We start from the raw sequence: 25,045 nt of genomic DNA, 5'->3' as shown, positions 1-25,045 counted from the left end.
ATACTCTTAGCACAAAAAGTAATACTTTTGTGAATGACCCGAATAAGTGATCCGTCTCACAAATACGACCCGTGAGATCGTCTCACATAAGTTTTTGTGTTAGGTCTAGTTCAAGTATGGAACATTAGTTGGTGTGGTTTTTTTTTTACCCACCCCAGACCGTTATTATTTGTTTGACTAAATAGAAAAATTATTATATAGTAGTACGCTTATTTCTTAGTCGTTGACATAAGAACTTAAACAATTAGAAAACGAAAACTAAATCGAAAAATTACGACAGAGAAATTGCAGAGAGAGTAAAGAGAAGGAAAAAAGAAAAAGAAGAGAGAGAGAGAGATCGGATGCATCGGTCCCCGATTTGCGTACAGGTTCACGCAATGCTCTCTATGTAGCAAATGCTAAAGGAAGTGGAGAAATTGGGCATCTCAGATTGTATCAATTTCGTCTTCATATCAAATCATAATCCAAAACTTTAAATTTAGGTTAAAAATGGAGAATGAGAAATATTCGAGAGAGTTGAATGTTGGCGTTAGGGTGGTACACATGGCATGCGCACTGTGTAGAAAGTTGCAAGAACAATTAATGATTTCCACAAATTTTGATCAGGTTAGGTCCAAGGATGATGATTCCCTCGTTACTGTCGCGGGTAATAAATTCTAATTTATTTTTGTGTTCTTTCCATTTATCGAATCGGTTTCTTGCTCTTTCATGGTCAGAATTGGTGATTGGGTTCTCCCATATATGAGCTTGTTACCCTATTTTTCACAATGAGGTTGCATCTCGTCTGATAATGAATGCCTCAGATTTTTGTTGTTTCCCTTTCGTTCTATGGCATATGGATCATGTTGTTTAGGCCACATTAATAGATAATAGCTTTAATTTTTTATAGCCTTTGCTTCGTGGTTATGGTTGTTTGCGAAGCTGGTAATTTCATTTACAGATAATTTCATTCCCTCGTTACTGTCGCCGGTAATACTAAGTACATAATTTTTCTATTGTTTTGTGTTCTTTTTCATGGATCGAGTTGGGTTAGTTCTTGCTTGTTGATTGCGTTTATTTGTTCTCTCTTCGATGGTCAGAATTGGTGATTGGGTTCAGCAATATTTGCGCTTGTTACCCTTTTTTTATAACGGAGGTTAATCACACTGCATCTCTTCTGATTATGCGTGACTAAATTTTTTGCAGTTTCTTTTCCACCGCGCCCATGGATGTTGTTTGAGCCTTATTAATATATATTAGCTTCAATTCTTGATGGAATTTACGAGTTTTGATTCTTCTAATAGTCTTTGGTGAATGAAATGCACGTTTTTGCCCATGAAATCAAAAATTACTGTTTTATTACATTATACACATGATTGGAGAAATGATACCTCTATCAACCACTAGTGATTAGCTTGTTTTCCTTGTTCGTGCACTGTGGAAGAATGGAGCTTTTGCTCTATTTTTTTAACCGAACTTTTTTGATTGATTTTTTCTACACCTTGTAGATTACAAAATGGCCTATAAATACAATTAGAATCACCAATTTTCTGAGCAGATTAAACCTAATTTTTTACTACAATTAATTCAAGATTCAAAATACCAAGACTAATATATCTTGTTTTTTACCATCTAGAACATGACCCTTAATTTAGCATGACTCTTGGATTGATTGAAATTACAAATTATTTCAACACTCATTTAATTTGTAATTTTCAAGTTCTGCTTTAATTTCTCTAACTTTTCCACTTTTGAGTATATTCCTTTATAGCTTGTGGACCTTTCTTCCTTTTGATTGACACATTATTTCCATGTTTTGTCTTGTAATTCTTCTTTAAATGAAATGATTTTTTCTATTTCCTCTTTTCAACACGGATGTTTCCTTTGATGGCTTCAACCAAATCAGTTACTTCTTTTTTGTCTTCATAAAGAGGCTCACAAGAGAACAAGGCAACATTGTTAGCATCATAAATCTTTTCTAAAGAACGAGACTTTTTTACCTGAGATTCTGAATCACTGCTTCATTGACCGAGTCACTGGTTTTGGGAGTTGGTTGTGGCTCAAGGCCATGAGTGAAAGGTGGTTCTCTTTAATTCTCAGATTTTGGAATATCATTTTTTTTTTCAACCGGCATAATGATATTAAAAAGTTTATTTTCACCCATTTGAATTTTCGCCACAGTCAAATTCCTTTTCTTGTCAACAGTTGTGCAGACATTATCAGCAAAATGAACTGAATAACCTTTACGAATAAGTTGCTCGACACTTAACAGATTTTAGAAATATTAGACACATAAAGAACGTCGGGAATAAAATTTTTGGTACCTTGTTTGGTGTACACTTTGACTGTGCCTTTTTTCTTAAATCTTTTGCATTTTTCATCTCCAAGTTTCGGTTCGGTGGAGAAATTTCTGTCAATCTCCACAAAACTATTGAGATTGATCGTCGTGTGGTTACTACAACCACTATCGATATAGCACGCATCCTTGAATTCACTTTCTACCTTCATACATGTATAAACAAGTCTTCAGTCTCCTCCTTGGAGACATTTGCTTGCTCATTTTCTTGTCTATTTTGAAACCAGCAATCTCATTGAGAATGATTTGGACTGCGACATCTTGTGCATTAGAAACGATATGATGCAATATTGGTCCCCACGTTTTTGCTGTTGCTCCTCTGGATCTTTTCTTTCTCAATTTCGTTGATCATTTTGGTTTCTCTTCTACCATGAATTTTTGCAAAATTCAAACTTATTATGCTTCTTGTCAGAAAATCAGGCTTTGAACTCAAATGCTTGCTCCAAAGGTTGATTTAAAGATCGATTGATTCTTTGCTCATGCGTTTGCAAATAATTCATCAACAACTCATGCATCGTCATTTTTTAGATGTTTTTTCCTTTCTCAATGGCTGCAACACAATGATCAAATTTGGGCTGTAAACTCCTAAGAATCTTCTGATCACCTTTTTATCAAGAATATTAATATCACCAAGATTTTCAATAAGATTCACGATCAGAGCAACTCTAGTGAAAATTTCTGTAGAGATTTTAACTTATGTAGACAACTTTGTCATTTCCTTGAAACTCTTGTTGTGGAACTTCCCAAGCATCTTTTGCCTTTTTCTTACCCCTCAATTAATGTAGCGAAGAGGTGTACAATCCTTCTTTTTATTTGTCTTGTCTCCTTCTGCATAGTTTCTTTCCAACTAGTAGAACTTCCATCTTCGGAAGGCTCGGCTTAAGAAATCTTGATTATAGCCCAACGGTCATGTGAAATGAAGAAATCTCTCATTTCACTGCTCTTATGATCATAATGTTCGTCTTCAAAAATTGATGTTCACTTGGAGAATATTTGAACATAGCGAGTCTTGAATCTCCAGCCATTTCCTATTATGCAATTTTATGGATCGCAGAAATTTCAAGAAATGTTTTGCACAATCAATTGTGATTGGAAGAAGACGGAGCCCAAGTACACTATTTGAAGGAGATAAAAAGAATGCAAGTAAATGAAACAAGCTGCATATTTGGTTTAGGTGCAATTTGCAGAGAAGGATGAATGATGCTTTTAAATTTAATCGTGATTTTAACGACTGTCAGAATATATTATTGTTAGCTCTCAAGGGTAGATTAGTCATTTTACTCTTTTTGTGTTTACCCTAACTATATAAACATAATTCTTTGTCTTTTTTATTCAGTTGATAATACTGCGACTTGAGTTTTTCGCTCACTCTCTATTTCTTCATGGTATCAGAGCCTCTATCTCATGGATCTGTCAATTGTAGAGAAGAACTGTTAATCTCATCCACAGCTTTCGCGGATCGAACTCATGAGCAAAGAATCAATTGGCTTCTGCTGTGTTCGTACAACTTTTCGTTCGTATAGTTTCTCTTTGGTAATCACGTATGATTTCTTCTCTGCATTGTATTTTGTTTTATTCGTTCAATTTTGTTTGGTTTTGGCATCATGGCTGCTCGTAAAGTCGGTTATCTTTAGTCGATTAGTGTTCAATTGGATGAGAAAAATTATTTGTATTGAAGTTATGTTATGAAGAATTTCTTGCGGCGGAAATCGATGTGGGGCTATATCACAGGTGTGCGAGACAAGCCTACAGACCAGACGAACCCTGATTATGCTGTGTCATTGGATGTTTGGGAGGCAGATAATTCGAAAATTATTATGTAGATTAATAATACTGTAGCACACTCAATAGGTGCTCAATTGGCAAAATACGAGACTGCTAAGAAGGTTTGGAATCATCTGGCACGTTTGTATACACAGTCTAATTTTGCCAAATAATATCAATTGGAGACATATATTCGTGCCCTTCAGCAGAAGGATATGAGCATCCAAGATTTTTATTCTACCATGTCGACACTCTGGGATCAATTGACATTAACAAAATCTGCAGAATTGCGAGCATTCTCACCTTATAATAATCGGAGAGAAGAACAACGCTTGGTACAATTTTTTATGGCACTTCGAAATTATTTTGAGGTTCTGCATGGGACGATTCTTCATCCGCAACCTTCTTCGTTCTGTTGACTTGGTTGTAAGCGAATTGTTAGCTGAAGAGATTCGTAAGTCTTACGTTGACAAAGGGACAATCCCAATTATACCATCTGTCTTTGCAGCTCCTCAACGACCTCAAGCTAATCACCAAAACAGATGAGTGTTCTTTTTGTAAAGAGAAAAGGCACTGGAAAGCTCAATGCTCACTATTGTTAAGTGCAGCCGCAACAGCAACAACAACGACCGCATAACACTCCATGGAAACCACAACAACAACATCAACCATCTCTGAACACTCCATGGAAACCATAGCAGCAGCATCATTCATCTCAGAACACTCCATGGAAACTTGGTAATCCATCAAACCAGTGGACATATCGACCACCTCAGTCTAACAATGCAGTGTTTGCACCGTTTTTGGATCCGTATTTGTTTGAGCAGTTTCAACATTTCCTCGCTTCACAGCCTCATGCTATGTCAGCTTCTTCACATATAGGTTTGTCATCTTCTGGCACTTTAGGTATATCTTCGTCCATCTGGGTCTTGGATTCTGAAGCATCTCATCATATGTCTCTTGATTTGTCTTCTTTTGCTTATTTGTCTCTCAATTCTTCCATTGAAATTGTGACTGCTGATGGTACACCGATGCCATTAGTAGGCGTTGGTTCTCTTGTTAGGTGTTGTCTATCTTTTCCTGATGTATACTACATTCCCAATCTTACACTTAATCTTGTTTCGGTCAGTCAATTATGTGAGTCTGGATACTTAATCTACTTCTCTTCTTCAAATTGTTATGTGCAGGGCCCGCGATACCAGAGGCCGATTGGGGCAGGCCGTAGACAGGGGGCACTTTATGTTTTGGATTATCTCAGAGTACCAGATGTTGCAGCGTCTAGTGTGAATCTCTCTTCTTTCCGCTTGAGTCAGTCGTCTTCTGTTTTTTATTTATGGCATACTCATCTAGGCCATGTTTCCGCGTCTCGTTTGCAATTTTTAGCGTCTACAGGAGCACTAGGAACCTTGAAAAGTCATGATATTTCTGATTGTAGTGGTTGTAAATTGGCAAAATTTTCGGCTTTACCTTTTTATAAAAGCATATCTTTTTCTCCTACTCCTTTTGATCTTGTTCATTCAGATGTGTAGGGACCATCTCATGTTCCCACGAAAGGGGGGTCGAGATATTATGTTTCTTTTATTGATGATTGCACTCATTATTGTTGGGTTTATATGATGAAACATAAGTCTGATTATCTTGCTATTTTCAATGATTTTAAATCTCTTGTGAAAAATCAACATTTAGCTGTAATCAATTGCTTTCGTTGTGATTTGGGGGGTAAATACACTTCTAATGATTTCTCGCGTTTGCTTGCTTCTGATGGTACAATATGTCAAACCTCGTGTAGAGAAACCCCTGAACAAAATGATGTTGCAGAAAGAAAACATAGACATATTATTGAAACAACTCGCTCCTTCTTACTGTCTTCTAATGTTCCTGGTGCATTTTGGGGTGAAGCAATTCTTACTGTTGTTCGCGTGATCAATAGAATTCCAACTTCACACAATTTAGGTTTGTCACCCTTTGAAAAAATGTATGGTCATGCTCCTGATCATTCTTCATTACTTTTTTTGGTTGTGCCTGTTTTGTTTTACGACCACAGATCGAGCGCAATAAATTGTCTCCACGTTCTGCTCTGTGTGTTTTCCTGGGTTATGGTATTGGTAAAAAATGATATCGTTGTTTTGATCCAATTATTCAAAAACTGTATGTCTCTCGTCATGTTGTGTTCCTTGAACATGTTCCATTATTTTGTATACCTTTTAGTTCGCATAATATGACACATGCAGATCTTATTCGTATTGACCTTTCACCTCCGACACCGACGAGACCTTGCCCACGACCACACCCGAGACTCCTGCTCCTCCAAATCCCCCTACGACAACCCAATCATCTCTTGGCATTGCGGATAATCATCCACTCCGTCAGTCCACTCGTGTTCGTCTACTCAACTACCTGATTTTGCTTACTCGTGTTATTCTAGCTCTTTTGCTTCATTTGTTGCCTCTGTTCATCGTCTCTCTGAGCATTTATCCTATAGCGAAGCTGTTGGTAATTCACTTTGGCAGAAGGCTATGGCTGAGGAACTGACGGCTCTTCATCAGACTCATACATGAGATTTTGTTTTGTTGCCACGAGGAAAGCACACCATTGGATCTCGTTGGGTTTACAAGATCAAAACCAAATCTAATGGATCTATTGAACGATACAAAGCCCGTCTTGTTGCTAAAGGTTACTCTCAGAAGCATGGCATGGATTATGAGGAAACATTTGCCCCCGTTGCTAAAATGACGACAGTTCGTACTCTAATTGCTATTGCTTCTGTTCGTCGATGGAAATCTCTCAGATGGATGTCAAGAATTCCTTCTTGAATGGTGATCTTCATGAAGAAGTTTTTATGGCTCCTCCTCCTGGTGTTGCTCAGCAGCCTGGTGAAGTTTGTAGACTTCGTAAGGCTCTTTATGGTTCGAAACAAGCTCCTCGTGCTTGGTTTGAGAAATTTTCTATAGTGATTACTTCGCTTGGGTTTATTCCTAGTCATCATGATTCAGCATATTTGTCAAGTGTACTCGTGCAGGTCGTATACTTCTGTCTTTATATGTTGATGACATGATAATCACCGGTTATGATATTGATGGTATTGAGGCTTTGAAGTCTGAGTTAGCTCGCTGCTTTGCTATGAAGGACTTAGGTTTGCTACGTTACTTTCTAGGAATTGAGGTTGCTTATTCTCCAAAAGGTTATCTTTTATTCCAATCAAAGTACATAGCAAATCTGTTTGAGCGTGCACGTCTTACTGATAACAGGATAGTTGATACTCCTCTTGAGACCAATGCTCGGTACTCTCTGTCGGATGGACCTCCTTTGCCAGATCCTACCTTATACCGTACTATTGTTGGCATCTTGGTTTATCTCACTGTGACTCGTCCAGTCGTCCAGATATTGCGCATGCTGTTCATGTAGTATGTCAGTTTGTCACTGCACCAAATACAGTTCATTGGGCTGCTGCTCTTCGCATTCTCAGGTATCTTCAGGGCACTCAGTTTCAGAGTCTTTTGTTTCCTTCTACTTCCTCCTTAGAGCTACGTGCATACTCGGATGCTAATTGGGCTGGCGATCCCACGGATCGTAAGTCAACCACTGGCTTTTGTATTTTTCTTAGAGATTTTCTTATATCTTGGAAAAGTAACAAACAAGTTGTTATCTCTAGATCTTCCACCGAAGCCGAGTATCGTGATATGACTTCAACCACTTGCAAGATTGTTTGGTTACGTTGGTTGCTTGCGGATTTCGGTATCTTTCTTCGTCATCCTACTCCGTTATATTATGATAATCAGAGTGCCATTCAGATTGTACGCAATTCAGTTTTTCATGAGAGGACAAAGCACATTGAGATTGATTGTCACGTCACTCATTATCATCTCCAGCTTGGCACCATCACGTTACCTTTCGTTCCTTTTTTTTTGCAGATAGTTGATATGTTTACCAAGGCACATTCCGCTTCGCGCTTCCGTTTTTTGTCTGACAAACTCTCAATGCTTTTAGCTGTAGCATCGTGAGTTTGAGGGGGGATGTCAGAATATATTATTGTTAGCTCTTAAGGTTAGATTAGTCATTTTACTCTTTTTGTGTTTACCCTATCTATATAAACATAATTCTTTGTATTCTTTATTCAGTTGACAATAATGTGACTTGAGTTTTTCGCTCACTCTCTATTTCTTCAACGACGACTCTCAATACCAAATTTGGTGCACAACGGAAGAACAAAGCTCTTGCCTATTTTTTTAATTGAACCTTTTTGATTGATTTTTTTGCACCTTCTAGATTACAAAATGACATTAATACCACTAGAATCACCAATTTTCTAAGCATATGAAATCTAATTTTTTACCACATCAATTAATTCAAGACTCAAAGTGCCAAGCCTTATTAATCTTGTTTTTCACAATCTAGAACATGTCCCTTAATTTAGCATGACTCTTAGATTAATTTGAAATTACAAATGATTTCAAGGACTTTAATGTCACATGTGATAAAAAACTACTTAAAACACTTATTTCCTATGTGCACATTAGGTATTTCTTTGTAAAATTCATGGCCATACAAGAAGCTTTAGTTCTATATCAGATTGGGTCGATTTTACAATTATCTTTTTGATAGTTTGGATGATGATACCATGGCAATGATGTGAATTTTGTTTTACAAACTCCCCTCATTTGTGTCATAGTATCAAATGCCAGTGGACAGGATAACTTTAACTTCCATGGACTCAATTTATAACTCATTCTATTATTGTAGCAATCCAGTTTACCATATTTCAATGAATTTGCATGCCTTTGGGCCCTCGATTATGGACTTTCTTATGGCTTTCATCATAGACCCTTGAATATTGCCATATGTGCTTTGACTGATATCTCAACAATCTTTGCAATCAACAGACTGGAGTGTTCAAGCCACGGTGAGCTTGATGCTCACACAAAATTTGGGTGACCAAAATATCTCCATTGTTGCTGAAGAAGATTCTCAAACTCTTTCAAAACCTGAATCATCAGCTCTATTAGCCATGGTTGTTGATGCTGTAAATGAATGCTTGTCTGAAGCTCCTAGATTTGGTCTCCAAGGACCTAATAAACCACTAGAGGCTTCACTAATTCTTGATGCAATCAGCCAGTGTAACTCAAATGGGGGCCCATTGGGCCGGCATTGGGTCCTTGATCCGGTCGATGGAACTTTAGGATTTGTACGTGGAGATCAATATGCTGTTGCTCTTGCTATGATTGATGAGAGAGAAGTTGTACTTGGTGTACTCGGATGTCCGAATTACCCAGTGAAAGATGATGGCCTAAACATGCATAGCCTACAAGGTGATGCTAGATCAGAAACATCATCAAGGGATGTAGGATGTGTGATGTACGCTCAGAAACACACTCGTAAAGCTTGGATGCAGCCTTTGATTCATCGTAATAAGTGGCTTGAATGGCCGAATTCTGCAAAACTTATTCGGGTTTCTTCCATCGATGATCCTGCAGAAGCAACATTCTGTGAGCCTGTGGAAAGCAATAACTCTGACCATTCATTCGCAGCTGAAGTTGCCAACACCATCGGGCTAAGGTGTGATGTAATTTCAAGTAGCATCAAGCATTATTGTAGTAGCTATGTTTCTATAGAGTTTTTCTGTTCCAACTCTAACCAGTATTTTATGAAACTCCTAAACGCAGAAAGAAACCCTTCCGTGTTCACAGCATGGTTAAGTACGGCGCCATAGCTCGAGGAGAAGCAGAGATTTACATGAAATTTGCAATGTCTGGATACAAAGAGAAGATATGGGATCATGCAGCAGGTGTACTCCTGGTGCAAGAGGCAGGTGGAGTGGTCACGGATGGGGCAGGACGGCCACTGGACTTTTCGAGAGGAATATACTTAGAAAGCCTGGATAGAGGCTTAATTGCTTGTTGCGGATCTAGGTTGCATCAAAAAATAATTTCAGCTGTTTATGCTAGTTGGGAATCGTCACATCTGTAATACTTCTTTGTATGTCTTTCTTTTGAAAAGAAAATCTATGTAACATTTTTGTATAACAATACGTGTTCCACCAATCGAAATTTACGACAATTATGGAAAAAGAATGATGAAAATGTTGCATTGATATTTTTTTTCCAATATTCTTACTTATTTATGTAAGTTTTTAGTCATGTTACGATGTTTGAATCAATCGTCGCCACTTATAAAGTATTCAAATGATATATCTAATTTGTAAATAAAGATAGTTGAACTGAGGTCAATTTATTTTGGCAAAAATTTGTGTGAGCCGATCTCACAGGTCATATTTTGTGAGATAGATCTCTTATTTGAGTCATTCATGAAAAATATTACTTTTTATGCTAAGAGTACTAATTTTTATTGTGAATATCGGTAGGGTTGACCCGTCTTACAGATAAAGATTCGTGAGACCGTTTCACAAGAGACTTACTCATTTATTTTTTAAAACAACTATTACCAAAAAATCATATTTCTTCTTTTTTGCCCCACAAGTTTCAACACAAAATTTCATCCATAAAACCAAAGTTGCATTTTTTAAGTTAAAAGAGTTTTGTTATCTAAAATTTTATTTTCAATTGAAACAAAAAATACATTTGATACTCGAAAAATTGTTGTTGTATATATTGTGTCCGCGTTGGTGAACGACCGGCAAATACTTGGATGAGGCGCGCCAAAACCTCATCAGCTACCAACTTCCATTCATGGCCTTCCTTTTGTGTGCTTCCTGTGCCTGTCTCTCTCCCACCAAGCATTCACTCCTCGCCCCATCTGCTGCAAAGCCGATTTCTCGTTCAACTGTAAGCTCCATACTTTGCTTCAACAGAGGACCTTATCTGGAAAGATTTCTCTCTCCTAAATTCAGTCGCATTTGGTCCCAAAACGATAATGACACAAATGTGAGTCTAATGAATTATGCCTTCTTCTTTAAAAATATTACCGTGTTGATCCGTTTATTTTTTTTTGGTTTTTTTGTTTTTGTTTTTGGGTTTTCCGTTGTGGGGATCAAGCAATTTAAGCGTAATTAGAAATTCACGAGGCAGAAATTGTCACGGGATTGCGTCATCTCGCTCGTTTAGATTTTGAAATCTTGACAAGGTTCCTATTTATGCAGGAGTTGATGAATGAGTGCAATCATCGGCCTTATTTAGGAACATGGATGGACCTAGGAAGGAAGCAGTTTGAAATCACCCTGGCAGCCGTCATTTTCTTTCTCCAGCTAACATCTCCAGTATCTGGGACAGTTCACGAGTTTTGGTCCATTCCTTTTGCTGAAGCAGTGCTTTATTCCCCAGAAACAAAAATTCCTCGGACAGGGGAACTGGCTTTGAGAAGAGCAATTCCAGCTAATACCAATATGAAAGCTATACAGGTTCCTTTTAATTATTTGATTTTTATTATTTTCATTTCATATGTTAAAGGAAAAGTTAAAAATATCTTGTTGCAACTCTTAAAGTATTCTCTGGAGGACATTTCTTACTTGCTTAGGATCCCGCAGAGGAAACCCTTTGGAACCATGGAGGGAAATGTCAAGAAAGCTCTGAAGGTAATGGTTGATCAGCACTCATGTATTCTGCATTTGTTTAGTTGCATCCATGGTTCGCCGGAACGGTTGCGGTGCTTGGAACGGCAACTACCGTTCCAGTTCCAATGTTATGTTTCGGAACGGTCGCGGAACGCTTGTATAAAAAAAATAATAAATTCAAAAAAATGATAAAAAAATTTAAATATAAATTACATAATACTAAAAAATAAAATATATGTGTTGGATAAATGAAAATGGGTCAATGAAAAAGGTAGTGGGAGTTGTCCCAGAAAATAAGCCAAGATTGGTCTTCCTTAATAACTCAAAGTTTGTACTATGGGTTTGGGCTCCAAGGGGTACCGAAGTTTTTGGAAGAGGGGAGACGCTGCTAGGCTAGGTCTCGGTGAATTAAACACGCGCGCGCGCGCGCCCAGCTCGGCGCGGTGTGGTGTGGTCTTTGACCGTATTAATTTTTTATGTAGTTCAATCAGCGTCATGTCTCACTTCCTCTTTCCAACTCACCACTTCAATCATCTTCTTCTCCATCAACAAAAACAAAACTCATGTCCATGTGAAAGTTGAAAATTCGGATTTTCCATTCCGCTTGGCCGTTCCGTTCCGCATCGCCGTTAAATCGCCGCTAAAAAGCCGAACAACAGCGCTACAAAACAATCACCGCTTTGCCCTGGAACTTTGGAACGGTGACCCAGAATGGCCGTTCCGGCCGCGTCGCGGCCGTTCCGGCGAACCACTTGCATCAAAATGGCTATAAGACTTTCAAATGGTTTGAGGTATGAGTTAACTGGCTTTTAGATCCAGTATTTGGTGCCTGTAGATGGATTTTGTAGTTGGGTTGATAAACATAAGTTTTATTTTTGTGAAAGAAAGCAAACATGTCAATACATTGGTATTAGACATGAGTTGAACATTTGCTGTGTTTGTCTCTGTAGGTAGATTTAACTGAACTGAGCTTCTTAGATTTGTGATGCTCCTTGAGCATCCTTTTCTCTTGTCTGTTGTGATTAATTGATAGTTCTAACACAAATTATCGTTATAAATTCCATAAATTTAGGTAATATGATTTTATGTGATCTTAATTCTGCAACTAATCATTCGAGGGGTAGCCCAAATAAGATATAATCAGAATCAATGATTGTTGAACCTTAAATCTGCTAACTTTATTTTTCTTGGTTTCTTGTTTTGAATCTGCAAAAACCATTTCTAATTGAATATTTAACAAAATTTGTACTCTTCAAAATATTCTCTATAAGAAGTCCTGGTCCAATCTGAAAATTTTTTTATGCTTCTGAACTACTTCATGCAGTAGAGCAACTTACTCTTTTCTGCTGTCCTATATTTTTCTCCCTCTTACAAACTCTGTTCCGTTCTTGAGTTTTATTTTCCTTATATTCAGATTGCCACAGATGAAAAAGAGTCCATTCTGTTGAGCATACCAGTTGAATTGAGAGAGGAAGGTTCAGTTCTATATGCATCTCTGACAGATGGGAAGGTACTATGGGAGAGAGAGTGAAAGATCTTTGCCTTACAAAAAACATGCTTTATATCATCATGTATTCAGTCAATTGTCAGGCTTCTCTTTTGATAGACTAGTTTCATTTGGTCGAATTTAATTTCATTCATCATTGTTATCATGTGAATCTGAGTAAGTTTTACAGTAGTTTTTTGTGCTCTTCAATTGATGGCAATTATTCCTGTTTACCTTGTTGGACAAAGTTGAAGGAAATTTGCCAAGCCTTTCTCCCTTCCAAAGCCATGAGCAAACAAGTTCATATTCTCGAGTAGAATATTCTCTATAACTTCTTTCTGATAATCATTCAAGATAAGTAATGATTTTATAGTAAATTATATTATTTAAGGGTTACTCATCAGTGGTCATAAATAAATTACTCAATTCTTAGGTTTTCAATTGTTTCGATATTTACTCATGATCCATATCAAAGTATCAATTCACCAAAACTGGTCTGCCTCTATTTTGTTTCTGCAAACAGATCTTTGGTTTGGTGTATCCTTTCTGGCCCCACCTTCAAGACATCCAATTATGAATTTCCAGAACATATACACTTATCGTGCATGTTATGTTAAATTGTTTCATTTTTAAAAAAAATTAATCATCTTTAGTGATATAGGACATAACGGTGTGGCATTCGAGTAATCCACATTTTTCATAAACTTATGTGACCTTCTATTAGGTTTATTGAAGAATTAGTTTTGTAGAACATAATACTGACCACTTTACCTAAAACTATAGCTGGTGATAACATTGCAATTCTAATATTTTAAATAGTATACCATCTCAAGCGCCACGTGACCTTGACTCTGACCAATTGTGGGAATGAAATTTTGCTATTTTGCCAAATGCTATAGCTGATGGTAAAAATGAGACTCCAAAGTTTTAAACCGTACAACAGTTTAAGCGCCACTTGTCTCGATTACTCTCCCAGCAAGACAATTATTGCACCCAACTAGGTTAGGACATGAAGATTGTTCACGGTCATGCCCTCACTTACATTAGGAACCCAAAATTTGCCATTAACATCATTCGATCTTTATGGTATTCTTATGTACTACTATATCGACCGAGCCTTACATAGTATTTTGGTCACCTGAGATTTACTCAAGACATGCCACTAAAAATAGGACGAGCTTTGAAGGAAAAAATTGTTGTGTATTTTGTAAGAGTTTGTTTTGCAAAAAAGTGTCATGATTGAACCTTTTGTGGATGTTCAGGGTGGACTGAAAAACCTTCTTGAAAGCATCAAGGATAAAGATGCTGACAAAGTGTCAGTTGGCCTTGCGTCTTCACTTGATATTGTTGCGCAATTGGAGTTGCTACAGGTGTGTATACTGTTCTAAGATTGAGTAATATGTAATTTTCATGACATTTTAGACAAAAATAAATGCCAATTCCGGCAGAATTTGGACTAGGATTTCATGGATGATGGGTTTTTTGCTCAGATGATCAATAACATGATAGCTGTTGTGAAAATTAAAATATTGTATTTCTCGTTCTTTTTCTTTTTATTCATGTGGATCAAAAACCCTCACGTTCATTTCATCATGGCTGTAGATCAAATCGTAGTGATGGTTAATTTCAAGTATGACTTCACGAATGATGAAGTTTCTCTTTGGTATTTATAGAACATCCAATGTGTAAAACTTGTGTGTTGATGCATTATTTTTCACAAATTTGCCTAGTGATATGTCAAGGATGTATTTTTCAACAGGCTCCAGGATTGTCATTTTTGTTACCTGAACCATACTTAAACTACCCCAGGTAAGGCATCTTAATAGATTTTATGTTATGAAGTACTAGGAATTTTTTTTGAAATTTAACTTTGTGAATGATTAGTTATTCTAGTGACTTGTCAAAATTCTTCTCCCTCAACAAAAGTATGCTATACGTGTGTCTCGTGAAGAAGCATGGGCAGAACTAAATTGTGAACGAAGTGCAATTTCCCCCATCAATTCCAGTTTATGATTCTCAAATTTGAAAGAGAATGGAAGCCTTGCATTTCTAATTTAAAAGAAAATCTTAGTCCGTACGTCTAAAATCATCCTGTATCAAAATGCAATTGAAGGGGTATGTATTATGTTAAAGTGGTAAAAATTCCCATTTGGAAATTGATAGCATGCTAATTAGGATTATTATAAATTACAGTTGTTAGTTAGCTCTCAATCTTGATACCAAAATTTCTGTAATAACAGTTGTGAAGAGTTGATTGTGTAACCAAGATCTAAATCAGCCTGTGAACATTTGTTTGATTTGTATTGTCGATGAGGGGCTTTTTAAAGAGGAAGCAATGAGCTTGTTTTTTAATGTCTTCAGAATATGCATATTTGTTGAGAACATTTGTAGATTTTTATTATTGTGTTTAATCATACCCCTTTCACTCTTGGGTTCTGGCTCTGGTTGTGTAAAATAGTTGAAAGGAACAAGTAATGATGTATGTCTGATAATTAAACCAAACTACACAGGCTTACAGGGAGAGCGGTTGCTGAATTTGCAATTGAAAAGGGAGATGGTTCAACGTTTTCCCCAGAAGCTGGTGGTCAATCTCGAAATACAATTACAATCCAGGTATCCAAAATTTGGTTTTTTTAGATAAAAGAATATAATTTGTCATCCTGCTTAGCCACTTAGGGAAGATTGTTGCAGATGTAATGTTTCTTTGTTTTATTCAAATTGATTCTTCCAACTAATTAAGTCAGTGAGTCAGTGGATGTGATATCATTTTTTTTGCTACCAAAACTCCTAAAATCTCCTTTGAAGTAATGGGACACTCTTCTCAAAATACTGGGCTTGGTGGACACTGAATTATTTTCCCCCTTAATTATTAGCACTGAGTTGATCCATCAAATATTCAAATCTAAATGATTTATCAACTAATTTGCCCATAGGTCGTCTTGGATGGGTATTCTGCACCACTTACAGCAGGGAACTTTGCAAAACTGGTAAGGTAGTGAATTCCACTTCATCTTTTTATTTCTTTTTAATTCTCACCCCTACAAGGGGTCGGGTAGTTATCGTTTTATTTATGTAGCCTTTTATTACACTAGCATAAAGTACATATGAAGTACATTTACACCAATTAGATATAATTTACACCAATTAGATATAATATAAATTAAGAATGTATCTACAGTTAAAATTCAATCTATAAAGCTTGTGTTATTAACATATGATGATAAACATAACACATATAGAATAATATGGATTGAAACAAATTTTTTTGAAAAATGTTTATCCATCGACGCACCATAAGAAAAATAACAAAAAAAAATTGAACACTTTAGATGGAGATGAAATGACAACTAATAATCAGACTAATTAAATTAAAAGCATGAAATAATTATTCATAGGAATTTGTTTATTCCAATTTTGTTTTGATAATAGTTTCTACCAGCTAATATTTAATTTTGTTTGTATAGTAATTCATTTACTTTATGTAATATTATCCAAAGCACTTGCTCGTCATCTATAATTATTATTAGCATTCTTTTTAATCCATCGATTGAAATCAATTAACACCAATTTAGAACATCAAAATGCATAATTAAGATATATGAATAACATTCATGTTATCAAATTAATTTTAGGGAAGTTCGTAAATAAAAAAAATTTAATGATATTGACTTATTTTACTAATGTATAACTTTTGAGTTATTCAAGCTTATTTTTGATTAATTGTATGTATTAAATTCACAATCAGAATTTTATTTTAGACTCTTCTAGAAGTTTAATTAGAAAGAATATCAAAAGTCTATTAAAATCATTGATAGTAATGAATTATAAATAAAAAAATCAAGATGTTCTAACTAGTTATTAAACGGCCACACACCAATTAAATGAAAGAATTGAATCTCTTCCAATACTAAATGCACCATAGAGAAACGGTCATATTTTTTAATATGAAGATTAGGTGTGATTAAAGAATGATTAATGACAATGAAGTAAATTGCAAATAATCTCTCAATTCAATTACAATTTTTTTCCATATTTGTCCTTGACACATAAATAGATTGACCAAAATATCTATATGATAGATTATGGTTTACACATCAAAGTGAGGATGGAAGGCTAGTTTTCTAATTCACAATTAGAAAGCATTTCCCTCTATCAACAAAATTCTTGTTTTTCTGGAGGCATGAAAAAGTTGCTGCTTGATGATGAAGATATATTTCAGCAAAATTAATTTATGTTGATGCATAGAGGATGAGTCTTTGAAAAAATGAGAAGTTAGAAATGATCAGATGATTGATTTGAATTGAAATATTGAGGCCTATTTGAATTTGGTAGTCATGTACATATGCTATAAATTTGGTGGGCTAAGCTATTAATTTGGTTTTGCATCATCTATGAGTAACGAATAAACAATCGCAAAAATACACATATTGTGTTTCATTATGTACACATAAAAATTGATATATGAGCCTAATTTTGTTCATTCACAATTGGAAAACAATACACTCTATCCACACTGACCAAAATATCTATGTGATAGATTATGGTTTACACATCAAAGTGAGGATGGAAGTCTAGTTTTTCTAATTCACAATTAGAAGACATTTCCCTCTATCCACAAAATTCTTTGTTTTTCTTGAGGAATGGAAGAATTGCTACCTGATGATGAAGATATATTTCAGCAAAACTGATTTATGTTGATGCCCAGAGGGTGAGTCTTTGAAAAAATGAGAAGTTAGAAATGATCAAATAATTGATTTGAATTGAAATATTGGGGCATATTGAATTTGGTAGTCATGTGCGTATGCTATAAATTTGGTGGGCCAAGCTAAAAATTTGGTTTTGCATCATCTATGCATAACAAATAAACAACTTTGCAAAAATACACATCTTGTGTTTCATGATGTACACATAAAAATTGGTTCATGAGCCTAATTTTGTCAATTCACAACACTATCCACAAAATTCTTTGTTTTTCTTGAGGTATGGAAGAGTTGCTACCTGATGATGAAGATATATTTCAGCAAAACTGATTTATGTTGATGCATAGAAGACGAGTTTTTGAAAAAATGAGAAGTTAGAAATGATCAGATAATTGATTTGAATTGAAATATTGGGGCATATTTGAATTTGGTAGTCATGTACATATGCTAAAAATTTGGTGAGTCAAGCTAAAAATTTGGTTTTGCATCATCCATGTCTAACAAATAAACAACTTTGCAAAAATACTCTGTTGTGTTTCATGATGTACACATAAAAATTGGTACATGAGGCTAATTTTGTCAATTCAAAATTAGAAAACAATGCTCTCTATCCACATTTTTATTGGTACATAGATTTTATGCCAAATAACATGTTATATACTTTGATTATGTCAATTCCGTGTATGCCTAGATGAAATTGAGCTCAACTCCATTAGCGTAAAATAGTTCCAAATTTTTGTAGTCCTGGCTTTGGTCTCCCCTTTTTCTTATTTTTGTGTTCTTCTTCTGTTCATGCTAGATTCTCTCTGCGCACTCACTCAACCAAAATTCAGAAACAATTTACCGAATTTCTGAAATACTTTCTGTAGCCACATTTGAAGCACATTTGCGTGGTCACTTGGGAAATTCTTGTGTATGAAAGTGGAGATAAAGGGAAGCTAAAACTTCTTGAAAAATATTATGTAGATTATCTATATGTTCTAGATAATTCTTGTTATAATTTACATTTAAACATTTCATCTCTTGCTATTGTCGGCTTGAATGTTCTACATGCTTTGAATTTTTTGGGCCTTTCTGCTCTTTTTAGAAAGAATGAGTTTAGTGCATGTATTTCCTCAATATTGTTCTGATATGTTGTAGGTGGCTGATGGGGCTTATAATGGGGTGAAACTTTTGTCCATCAACCAAGCAATTATCTCAGACAGTGCAATGGGAAAGGCAGTCGGGTACAGTGTTCCCCTGGAGATAATGCCATCTGGGCAGTTTGAGCCACTGTACAAGACAACCCTAAACGTACAGGTAACAAGATTCATTTTATTCATAATGAGATAACCACGAATTAGCAATTTTCGTTTTATCCAATGATTGACATTCAAATATTTGATACGAAGGATGGTGAGCTGCCTGTGCTTCCACTATCTGTTTATGGTGCAGTGGCCATGGCTCATAATGAGGTGTCCGAGGAGTATTCTTCACCAAACCAGTTTTTCTTTTATCTTTATGACAAGAGAAATGTGAGTAAATTTAAAGCACTATACATTTTTCTGAAACTCAATGAAATAACATACAGAGTTTGATACAGTCTGGCTTAGGAGGGATATCCTTTGATGAGGGTCAGTTTTCTGTCTGTGGGTATGCTTTTATTTTCCCGTATTTTATTTGTTTATGGATCAAATAAGGATTCCGAGTTAGTTAATTTCTTTGAATCGGTGCACAGATATACTACGGTGGGACGACAAAATTTAAGTCAGATTAAAAGTGGGGACGTCATTCGATCTGCAAAGCTAGTGGAAGGCCAAGATCGCCTCATACTACCCAAAGAAAATTCGAACTGAGTTATTGTTTGTGCTAATATTCCTTCTTTTCACTTGGAACACGATAATCCTATTGTCGTGGGAAACCGAAAAAGGTCCTATGCCTCTCTCTTCTATTTTTTTTATTTTGGTTGTGAAGGGACTTGAAAAGATGATCAAGAATTCACCACACTTGAGGGGACGTTTTGGAAATGTGGGATGCATGATTTTATCATAACCCTGGACCATCTATCTATCTCAGACATTAGATTTCAAATCATGTTTTTATACTTGAATAAACATTATAAATGAATATACGGAAAAGAACAATCTTTTAGATCCAACCATTGAAATGATTTGTAAAAGTCCTCTTTTTCTCAGTTAGTTTAAACCTTTTTAAGCACTTCAATCTCACGACAGATGGTGTATAGTTGTTCTTATGATATCGAACTCTTCTATTTATATGTGTTCTCAAACCATCACTGAGTAAATACTAAAGTGTGAATGTCGAAACAGAATGTGCTCGTGCATGTGTCAAAAACTAAAGTTAAGTCCAAAATTGAGATTGAGGCTAACTGCTTAATTTAGTTTTCTCCTTGATATGAATCATTTTATTAAAATTCAGATCTTTCTTACACATGTTGCATATTTATAAACAGCATTGGAGTAATAAAATTGAACAAAACGAATAACATTTATATAACATGCTACATACGCACATTAAGCCCTGTAACTAAATACATATTAGGTGATGGTTTTATAAAAAATAATGACGAGAAAAAAGTTTTAAACCGGCTCTATGTTTTCAGTAGGTATCAGTAGGTATGAGACGGGTCAACCCTACCGATATTAACAATAAAAAGTAATACTCTTAGCATAAAAATTAATACTTTTTTCATGGATGATCCAAATAAGATATCCGTGCTCACAAAATACGACCCGTGAGATTGTCTCACACAAGTTTTTGTCCTATGTTTTTATATCCAAATGAACTATATATATGCTCTATGCTCTCTTATTATTATCATTCACTTTAAAATTATTTTAAAAAACGAAAAAAAAATTAGTTCAAAGGAGAAAAATTAACTGAGTATAATTTTTTTATCCACAAGATGTGATGAAAAAAGAAGCTCTACATCCAAAAAAATGGAGCAGAAATTTGGTCATAAACTCAAAAAGTAAAAGATATTTAACAATGAGCATCCGAGGGTTGAAATTGAATTTTCTCAGCAAATATACGAAAAACATGCATCTGAAGTGATTAAAATTATTTTTAATCAATGCTTGATCACTACCTACAGTCAAAAAATAATCCTACAGTAATTACTATTTATCTCTGGTCAATACAACAAATTTAGAGTAAAAATCATAATGCTTTGCTCTTGTTTTGAACTACTAAGTCTCTCGAATAGTAAAAAAAACAAGCAGCCACCTGACCATGAGTGTCCACTAAATACCAATCTATTTTCTTGGCATTCCAATTCTCATCAGTGCAAGATATGCAATAAGCCTATAACCCACAAGCATTATGGCCAAAGCAATCACACTTATGGCTCGACCGTCGAGTCCCACGGCCTTTACCGATGGAAAATCCTCAACAAGACAGGATTTATTCATATCACAAGGATAAGTTTCACCCGGCCTGTGTTGTGATCCCAATAAGAGCTTAAACGTGTAGTGACTGATCGATATGTACTTGATCCATCCAATGAATCCGGGCACGTTCTGAACAAAATATCCACTGGCTAATAGGAAAGTTAACATGACAACTGATCCAAGAACTGTTGCTGATTTCTGGTCCATGAAAATAGCTCCAATGGCAAGCCCGAGCCCTTGAGAGCATAGCACGCTATATAGTAGAATGACCAAGCCAGATAAGAAGGATCCTGCTGTGGGTTTCAACCCTGCCATCCAGTAGGTTATGATGAAAAAAATTGTGGGTAGGACTAATTCCATTGGCAAGTCACCCACAGTTTGTGCCATGAAGTAGGACGATAGACGGTACATGCCGGAAGATCTTTCTTTTGATAGCATTATACGTTCTTGTGGGAAAGTGAATATGGCTTGGAATAGAGGGAAGAAGCCCCAAAAGCTCGAGTAAAAGAAGAAAAGCCCGACCTGTATTTGCATTCAAATTAAACACGAAATTCGATCCATTTCAAGAATTTATCGGAGGATTAAGCATGCTATGATCCATATGATAGTATTTACCTGATCTTGCAAGTGATTGATATCAGATTTCCACCACAAACATCCACACAGGAAAGCTACGACCAGAACCTGGGCGATCTTGAGGCCGGAGAAAGATTCATGCTTTCTTTCCTTTAGTCCTCTTCTCAACAAAACGGAAAATTGATACCACCATGTATTCGACAATTGCTTAAATGGCCTCTCGTCAATAGTTTCAGGAATATGGTGATTGATGATAACATGTTCTGCCTTTACCCTCTCAGACAAATTGTTCTCGAAAGCGCGAACAAGGGTCTGCTTAATATTTGTTTGATTTTCCTGCGAATCAGCAGTCGAGACTCCTGTAAAAGTATTTGACACGCTCAAAAAAAAAAAATAGTCATGTTGTATGTCTTGTCACCATAGAATAGAAAAAAAGGTAGTTGATCAACATACCATTGGCGAGATCTAATAGGAAATCAGCAGGATTCATGACGATTGATGGAGCGAAACCAATATCCAAGAAATAATCCATGGCACAAGATCCCTTCCCATAATACAAGGGATTCCCTTCAGACAACAAAAGAACCTTGTGAAACATATAAAACAGCCTGCTCGAAGGCTGGTGAATCGTCATTACCACGGTTCGTCCTCCATTAGCTAACTCCCACAATGTAGAGACGATCCTCATCGCAGTCGTTGAATCAAGCCCAGAGGTGGGCTCATCAAGAAACAATAGGCTTGGATTTATCAGCATCTCTTGACCAATGCTTACTCGTTTTCTCTCGCCCCCCGAAATTCCCCTCAGTAGAGGTCCTCCCGCAATGCTGTTTCTGCACCTTGACAATCCAAGTTGAGTCACAATATCTTCTGCATGCTGCACCTTTTCCTCTTTGGTCAGAGTTTTCGGCAAGCGCAGTAATGCTGTGTAAACTAGGGTTTCTAGCACAGTCAGGTGCGGGTAAAGGAAGTCATCTTGTGAAACAAATCCCATATTCCGTTTCAACGTGTTTGAAAATGGCTTGCCACTATAAGTGACACTGCCAGAGAGAAGACCGCCAAGTCGGCCACCTAATGCAGTTAAAAGAGTTGTTTTGCCGCTGCCTGATGGACCTAACATAGCCAAAATTTCACCTGGTAGCACCATGCCGGTGATGCCTTTCAAGATTACTTTCTCCTCTGATTTTGAGTTTCTCTTTAAGATTCCTCTTTTCTCAATTTTGATCTTGTAAACAACATCCTTAAACTGCAAGTTGATCAATAATACTCGTTATTGTGCACCTAAGAATTAAGATGCATCCGCATTCGAGCCAAATTTTTTATGGAAGGATATACAAGGCACACACTTTACTGAACCTCGGCTTGCAGGCTTTTTCCAAAAGAATGTCAATATGAATACTAATAGAGATGGCTCAGCAATTACAAGTTTTACATGATAAGTGGATAATTTATTTACTTAGTTATACGGTGAAATATATTAATACAGACTCACATTTATCATTTACATATATTAGATACTTCATCAGATGCTTGTAGAATGATACTATAGAATTTTCAAACACTAGCTTGAAGTATCAACAAAGATTCACTCTTATCGATCATATATATTCTAGAATTTTCTAAAACCCAAATAAATTCTACCGTAAAAATTGACATTCGAAACACGATTGCTATTTCTTGGAGGATAATAGATTTTATATGCATCGTTCCACTCTTCATCATCTCATGCATGCACTGCTACTCGAATACAGTAAAATAATATTAATAAATAAATAAATAAATATTTCATTTAAATCAATCGTACCATCAACGTGACAGGACAATTAGCTTTCTTGAAGATGGTGGCACTCTCTTTCTCAACGCCGTTACTCTGGGCTTCCATATCCGCCATCTCGGTCTCCATCTCCGCCCTTTCCACCACCACGGACTAACGCAGAATATAATTGCTATACACCGGAAACCAATCAGATGATCAATTTCTTGACTCGATTAAAGAATCTAGTTGAACAAAGTTTTAAAAGATGATCACGATGAAGAAGCGGCATATAATATTCCGTGAAGCGTGCGTAAAGAAAAGAGTCATGCAGGAGAAATGAGAGGGCGGAGCAATGGAGGCGATGGGGGAATCACAAGATTTTGTGGTGTTTTCAGCTGCTTTTATTGTGGGGTTTGTTCCACGTTCACATCTCTTCTCTCTCTCTTTTTTCGGATCAGATAGAGTTTGTTCCCTACAAGAAATCAGATACATATTCACGTTCTTTGATATCACAGACTTTCTCGGCTTCCCATCTTAATTCTATTTTCTTTCAGTTGTTCATTTATTTTATTATTGTTTCCGCATATATAGCACTATAGCTGAGGAGCACGCACGCTAATGCTTTGCTTATAAATGGTTGGCCAAACAAATTTCTTTGATTTTTTTAGTAATTCGATAAGTATTTGTGTTATCATTTTCAAATATGGCAAAAACTTGTGTGAGACGGTTTCATGGGTCGTATTTGTAAGATGGATCTCTTATATGGATCACCCATGAAAAAGTGTTACTTTTTATGCTAAGAATATTACTTTTTATTGTGAATATGGGTAGGGTTGACCTGTCTCACCGATTATGATCCGTGAGACGGTCTCACATGAGACCCACTCTTCTGGTATTTGATCATCAATCATTTTTATATCTGAGATTTCGAGAGTTTGACTCAAACTTAAAAAACATGGGTCTATCAAAATTCTATAAATCGTGTGATCTTCGGTGAAAATAATACTAAATGGTCGTTGTCTGATCTCTATATTGATCTACAAGAAAATCCCACGAACAATATTTGGTTACTTTTCCGGTCATCGGAATATTCTAGAGATGTTCCGACGACGTGCACACTTTATATCCTTGAAATTAACCGGCGATTCTCAAAAAACTGCCAATTGAAAGAATATTTAGTTTCGTGTATTGTGAATTTTGTGTTGTGTATATATTGTTGTCCACTTGATTCACTTTGATATATCAAAGATTTTCATATCAAATAACATATTATGAGATATTATTATAGATATATCTAATCTTTTAATTATGGTATGCTAAAAAACCAAATAAATGAACACAAAAACTTTTGTGAGATGATCTTACCAGTCAATTTTGTAAGATAATTTCATATTTAGTTGAACCATGAAAAAATTTACATTTTATGCCAAAAATAGTACTTATTATTGTAAATATGAGTAGAGTTGAATTGTATCACGTATAAAGATCTGTGATATCATCTCACAAGAGACCGATTAATAAATAAAAGGCCACAACAA

General features: G+C 35.9%; 3 protein-coding genes across 6 annotated transcripts; 2 read left to right on the top strand and 1 right to left on the bottom strand.

The window, feature by feature from the left end:
• Positions 1-244: 244 nt before the first annotated feature.
• Positions 245-10,187, top strand: LOC142523458 (3',5'-bisphosphate nucleotidase AHL-like). Of its 2 annotated transcripts, none has more exons than XM_075627269.1 (3): positions 245-646; positions 8,980-9,652; positions 9,760-10,187. In XM_075627269.1, exons 1-3 carry the CDS (start codon positions 490-492, stop codon positions 10,061-10,063), a joined length of 1,134 nt encoding a protein of 377 aa, XP_075483384.1. In that variant the 5' UTR covers positions 245-489; the 3' UTR covers positions 10,064-10,187. The 2 variants fall into 2 exon arrangements, with proteins under 2 accessions (XP_075483384.1, XP_075483385.1); XM_075627270.1 differs by lacking the exon at positions 245-646 and adding an exon at positions 661-2,058.
• Positions 10,188-10,700: 513 nt separating this feature from the next.
• LOC142522972 (peptidyl-prolyl cis-trans isomerase CYP37, chloroplastic) lies at positions 10,701-19,855 on the top strand. Of its 3 annotated transcripts, none has more exons than XM_075626590.1 (12): positions 10,701-10,977; positions 11,193-11,450; positions 11,535-11,624; positions 13,018-13,113; positions 14,352-14,459; positions 14,849-14,898; positions 15,600-15,702; positions 16,023-16,076; positions 18,930-19,082; positions 19,181-19,303; positions 19,372-19,421; positions 19,507-19,855. In XM_075626590.1, the coding sequence occupies exons 1-12, from the start codon at positions 10,783-10,785 to the stop codon at positions 19,622-19,624; spliced, it is 1,398 nt and encodes a 465-aa protein (XP_075482705.1). In that variant the 5' UTR covers positions 10,701-10,782; the 3' UTR covers positions 19,625-19,855. The 3 variants fall into 3 exon arrangements, with proteins under 3 accessions (XP_075482705.1, XP_075482706.1, XP_075482704.1); XM_075626591.1 differs by having other exon boundaries at positions 10,702-10,977; positions 11,577-11,624; positions 18,930-19,088; positions 19,507-19,854; XM_075626589.1 differs by having other exon boundaries at positions 10,703-10,977; positions 18,930-19,088; positions 19,507-19,852.
• Positions 19,856-20,891: 1,036 nt separating this feature from the next.
• LOC142523440 (ABC transporter G family member 9-like) lies at positions 20,892-23,988 on the bottom strand. Its single transcript, XM_075627245.1, has 4 exons — positions 23,556-23,988; positions 22,208-22,997; positions 21,794-22,113; positions 20,892-21,700 (listed from the first exon to the last, which is right to left on the bottom strand). The coding sequence occupies exons 1-4, from the start codon at positions 23,652-23,654 to the stop codon at positions 21,044-21,046; spliced, it is 1,866 nt and encodes a 621-aa protein (XP_075483360.1). The 5' UTR covers positions 23,655-23,988; the 3' UTR covers positions 20,892-21,043.
• Between the last annotated feature and the right edge of the window lie 1,057 nt (positions 23,989-25,045).

This window comes from Primulina tabacum, chromosome 13 (assembly GCF_025594145.1).
Source record: "Primulina tabacum isolate GXHZ01 chromosome 13, ASM2559414v2, whole genome shotgun sequence".
NCBI lineage: Eukaryota > Viridiplantae > Streptophyta > Magnoliopsida > Lamiales > Gesneriaceae > Primulina > Primulina tabacum.
This window is presented reverse-complemented; position numbering and strand designations above follow the sequence as displayed.

Coding starts and splice junctions, on each gene's coding strand:
- LOC142523458 (XM_075627269.1), top strand. CDS start 490: ATGGAGAATGAGAAATATTCGAGAGAGTTGAATGTTGGCGTTAGGGTG. Junction 647..8,979: donor TTCCCTCGTTACTGTCGCGG/GTAATAAATTCT, acceptor TGCAATCAACAG/ACTGGAGTGTTCAAGCCACG. Junction 9,653..9,759: donor GCCAACACCATCGGGCTAAG/GTGTGATGTAAT, acceptor TCCTAAACGCAG/AAAGAAACCCTTCCGTGTTC.
- LOC142522972 (XM_075626589.1), top strand. CDS start 10,783: ATGGCCTTCCTTTTGTGTGCTTCCTGTGCCTGTCTCTCTCCCACCAAG. Junction 14,460..14,848: donor CGCAATTGGAGTTGCTACAG/GTGTGTATACTG, acceptor ATTTTTCAACAG/GCTCCAGGATTGTCATTTTT. Junction 19,304..19,371: donor ATCTTTATGACAAGAGAAAT/GTGAGTAAATTT, acceptor AGTTTGATACAG/TCTGGCTTAGGAGGGATATC.
- LOC142523440 (XM_075627245.1), bottom strand. CDS start 23,654: ATGGAGACCGAGATGGCGGATATGGAAGCCCAGAGTAACGGCGTTGAG. Junction 22,998..23,555: donor ATTGTCCTGTCACGTTGATG/GTACGATTGATT, acceptor ATCAACTTGCAG/TTTAAGGATGTTGTTTACAA. Junction 22,114..22,207: donor CCTATTAGATCTCGCCAATG/GTATGTTGATCA, acceptor ATACTTTTACAG/GAGTCTCGACTGCTGATTCG.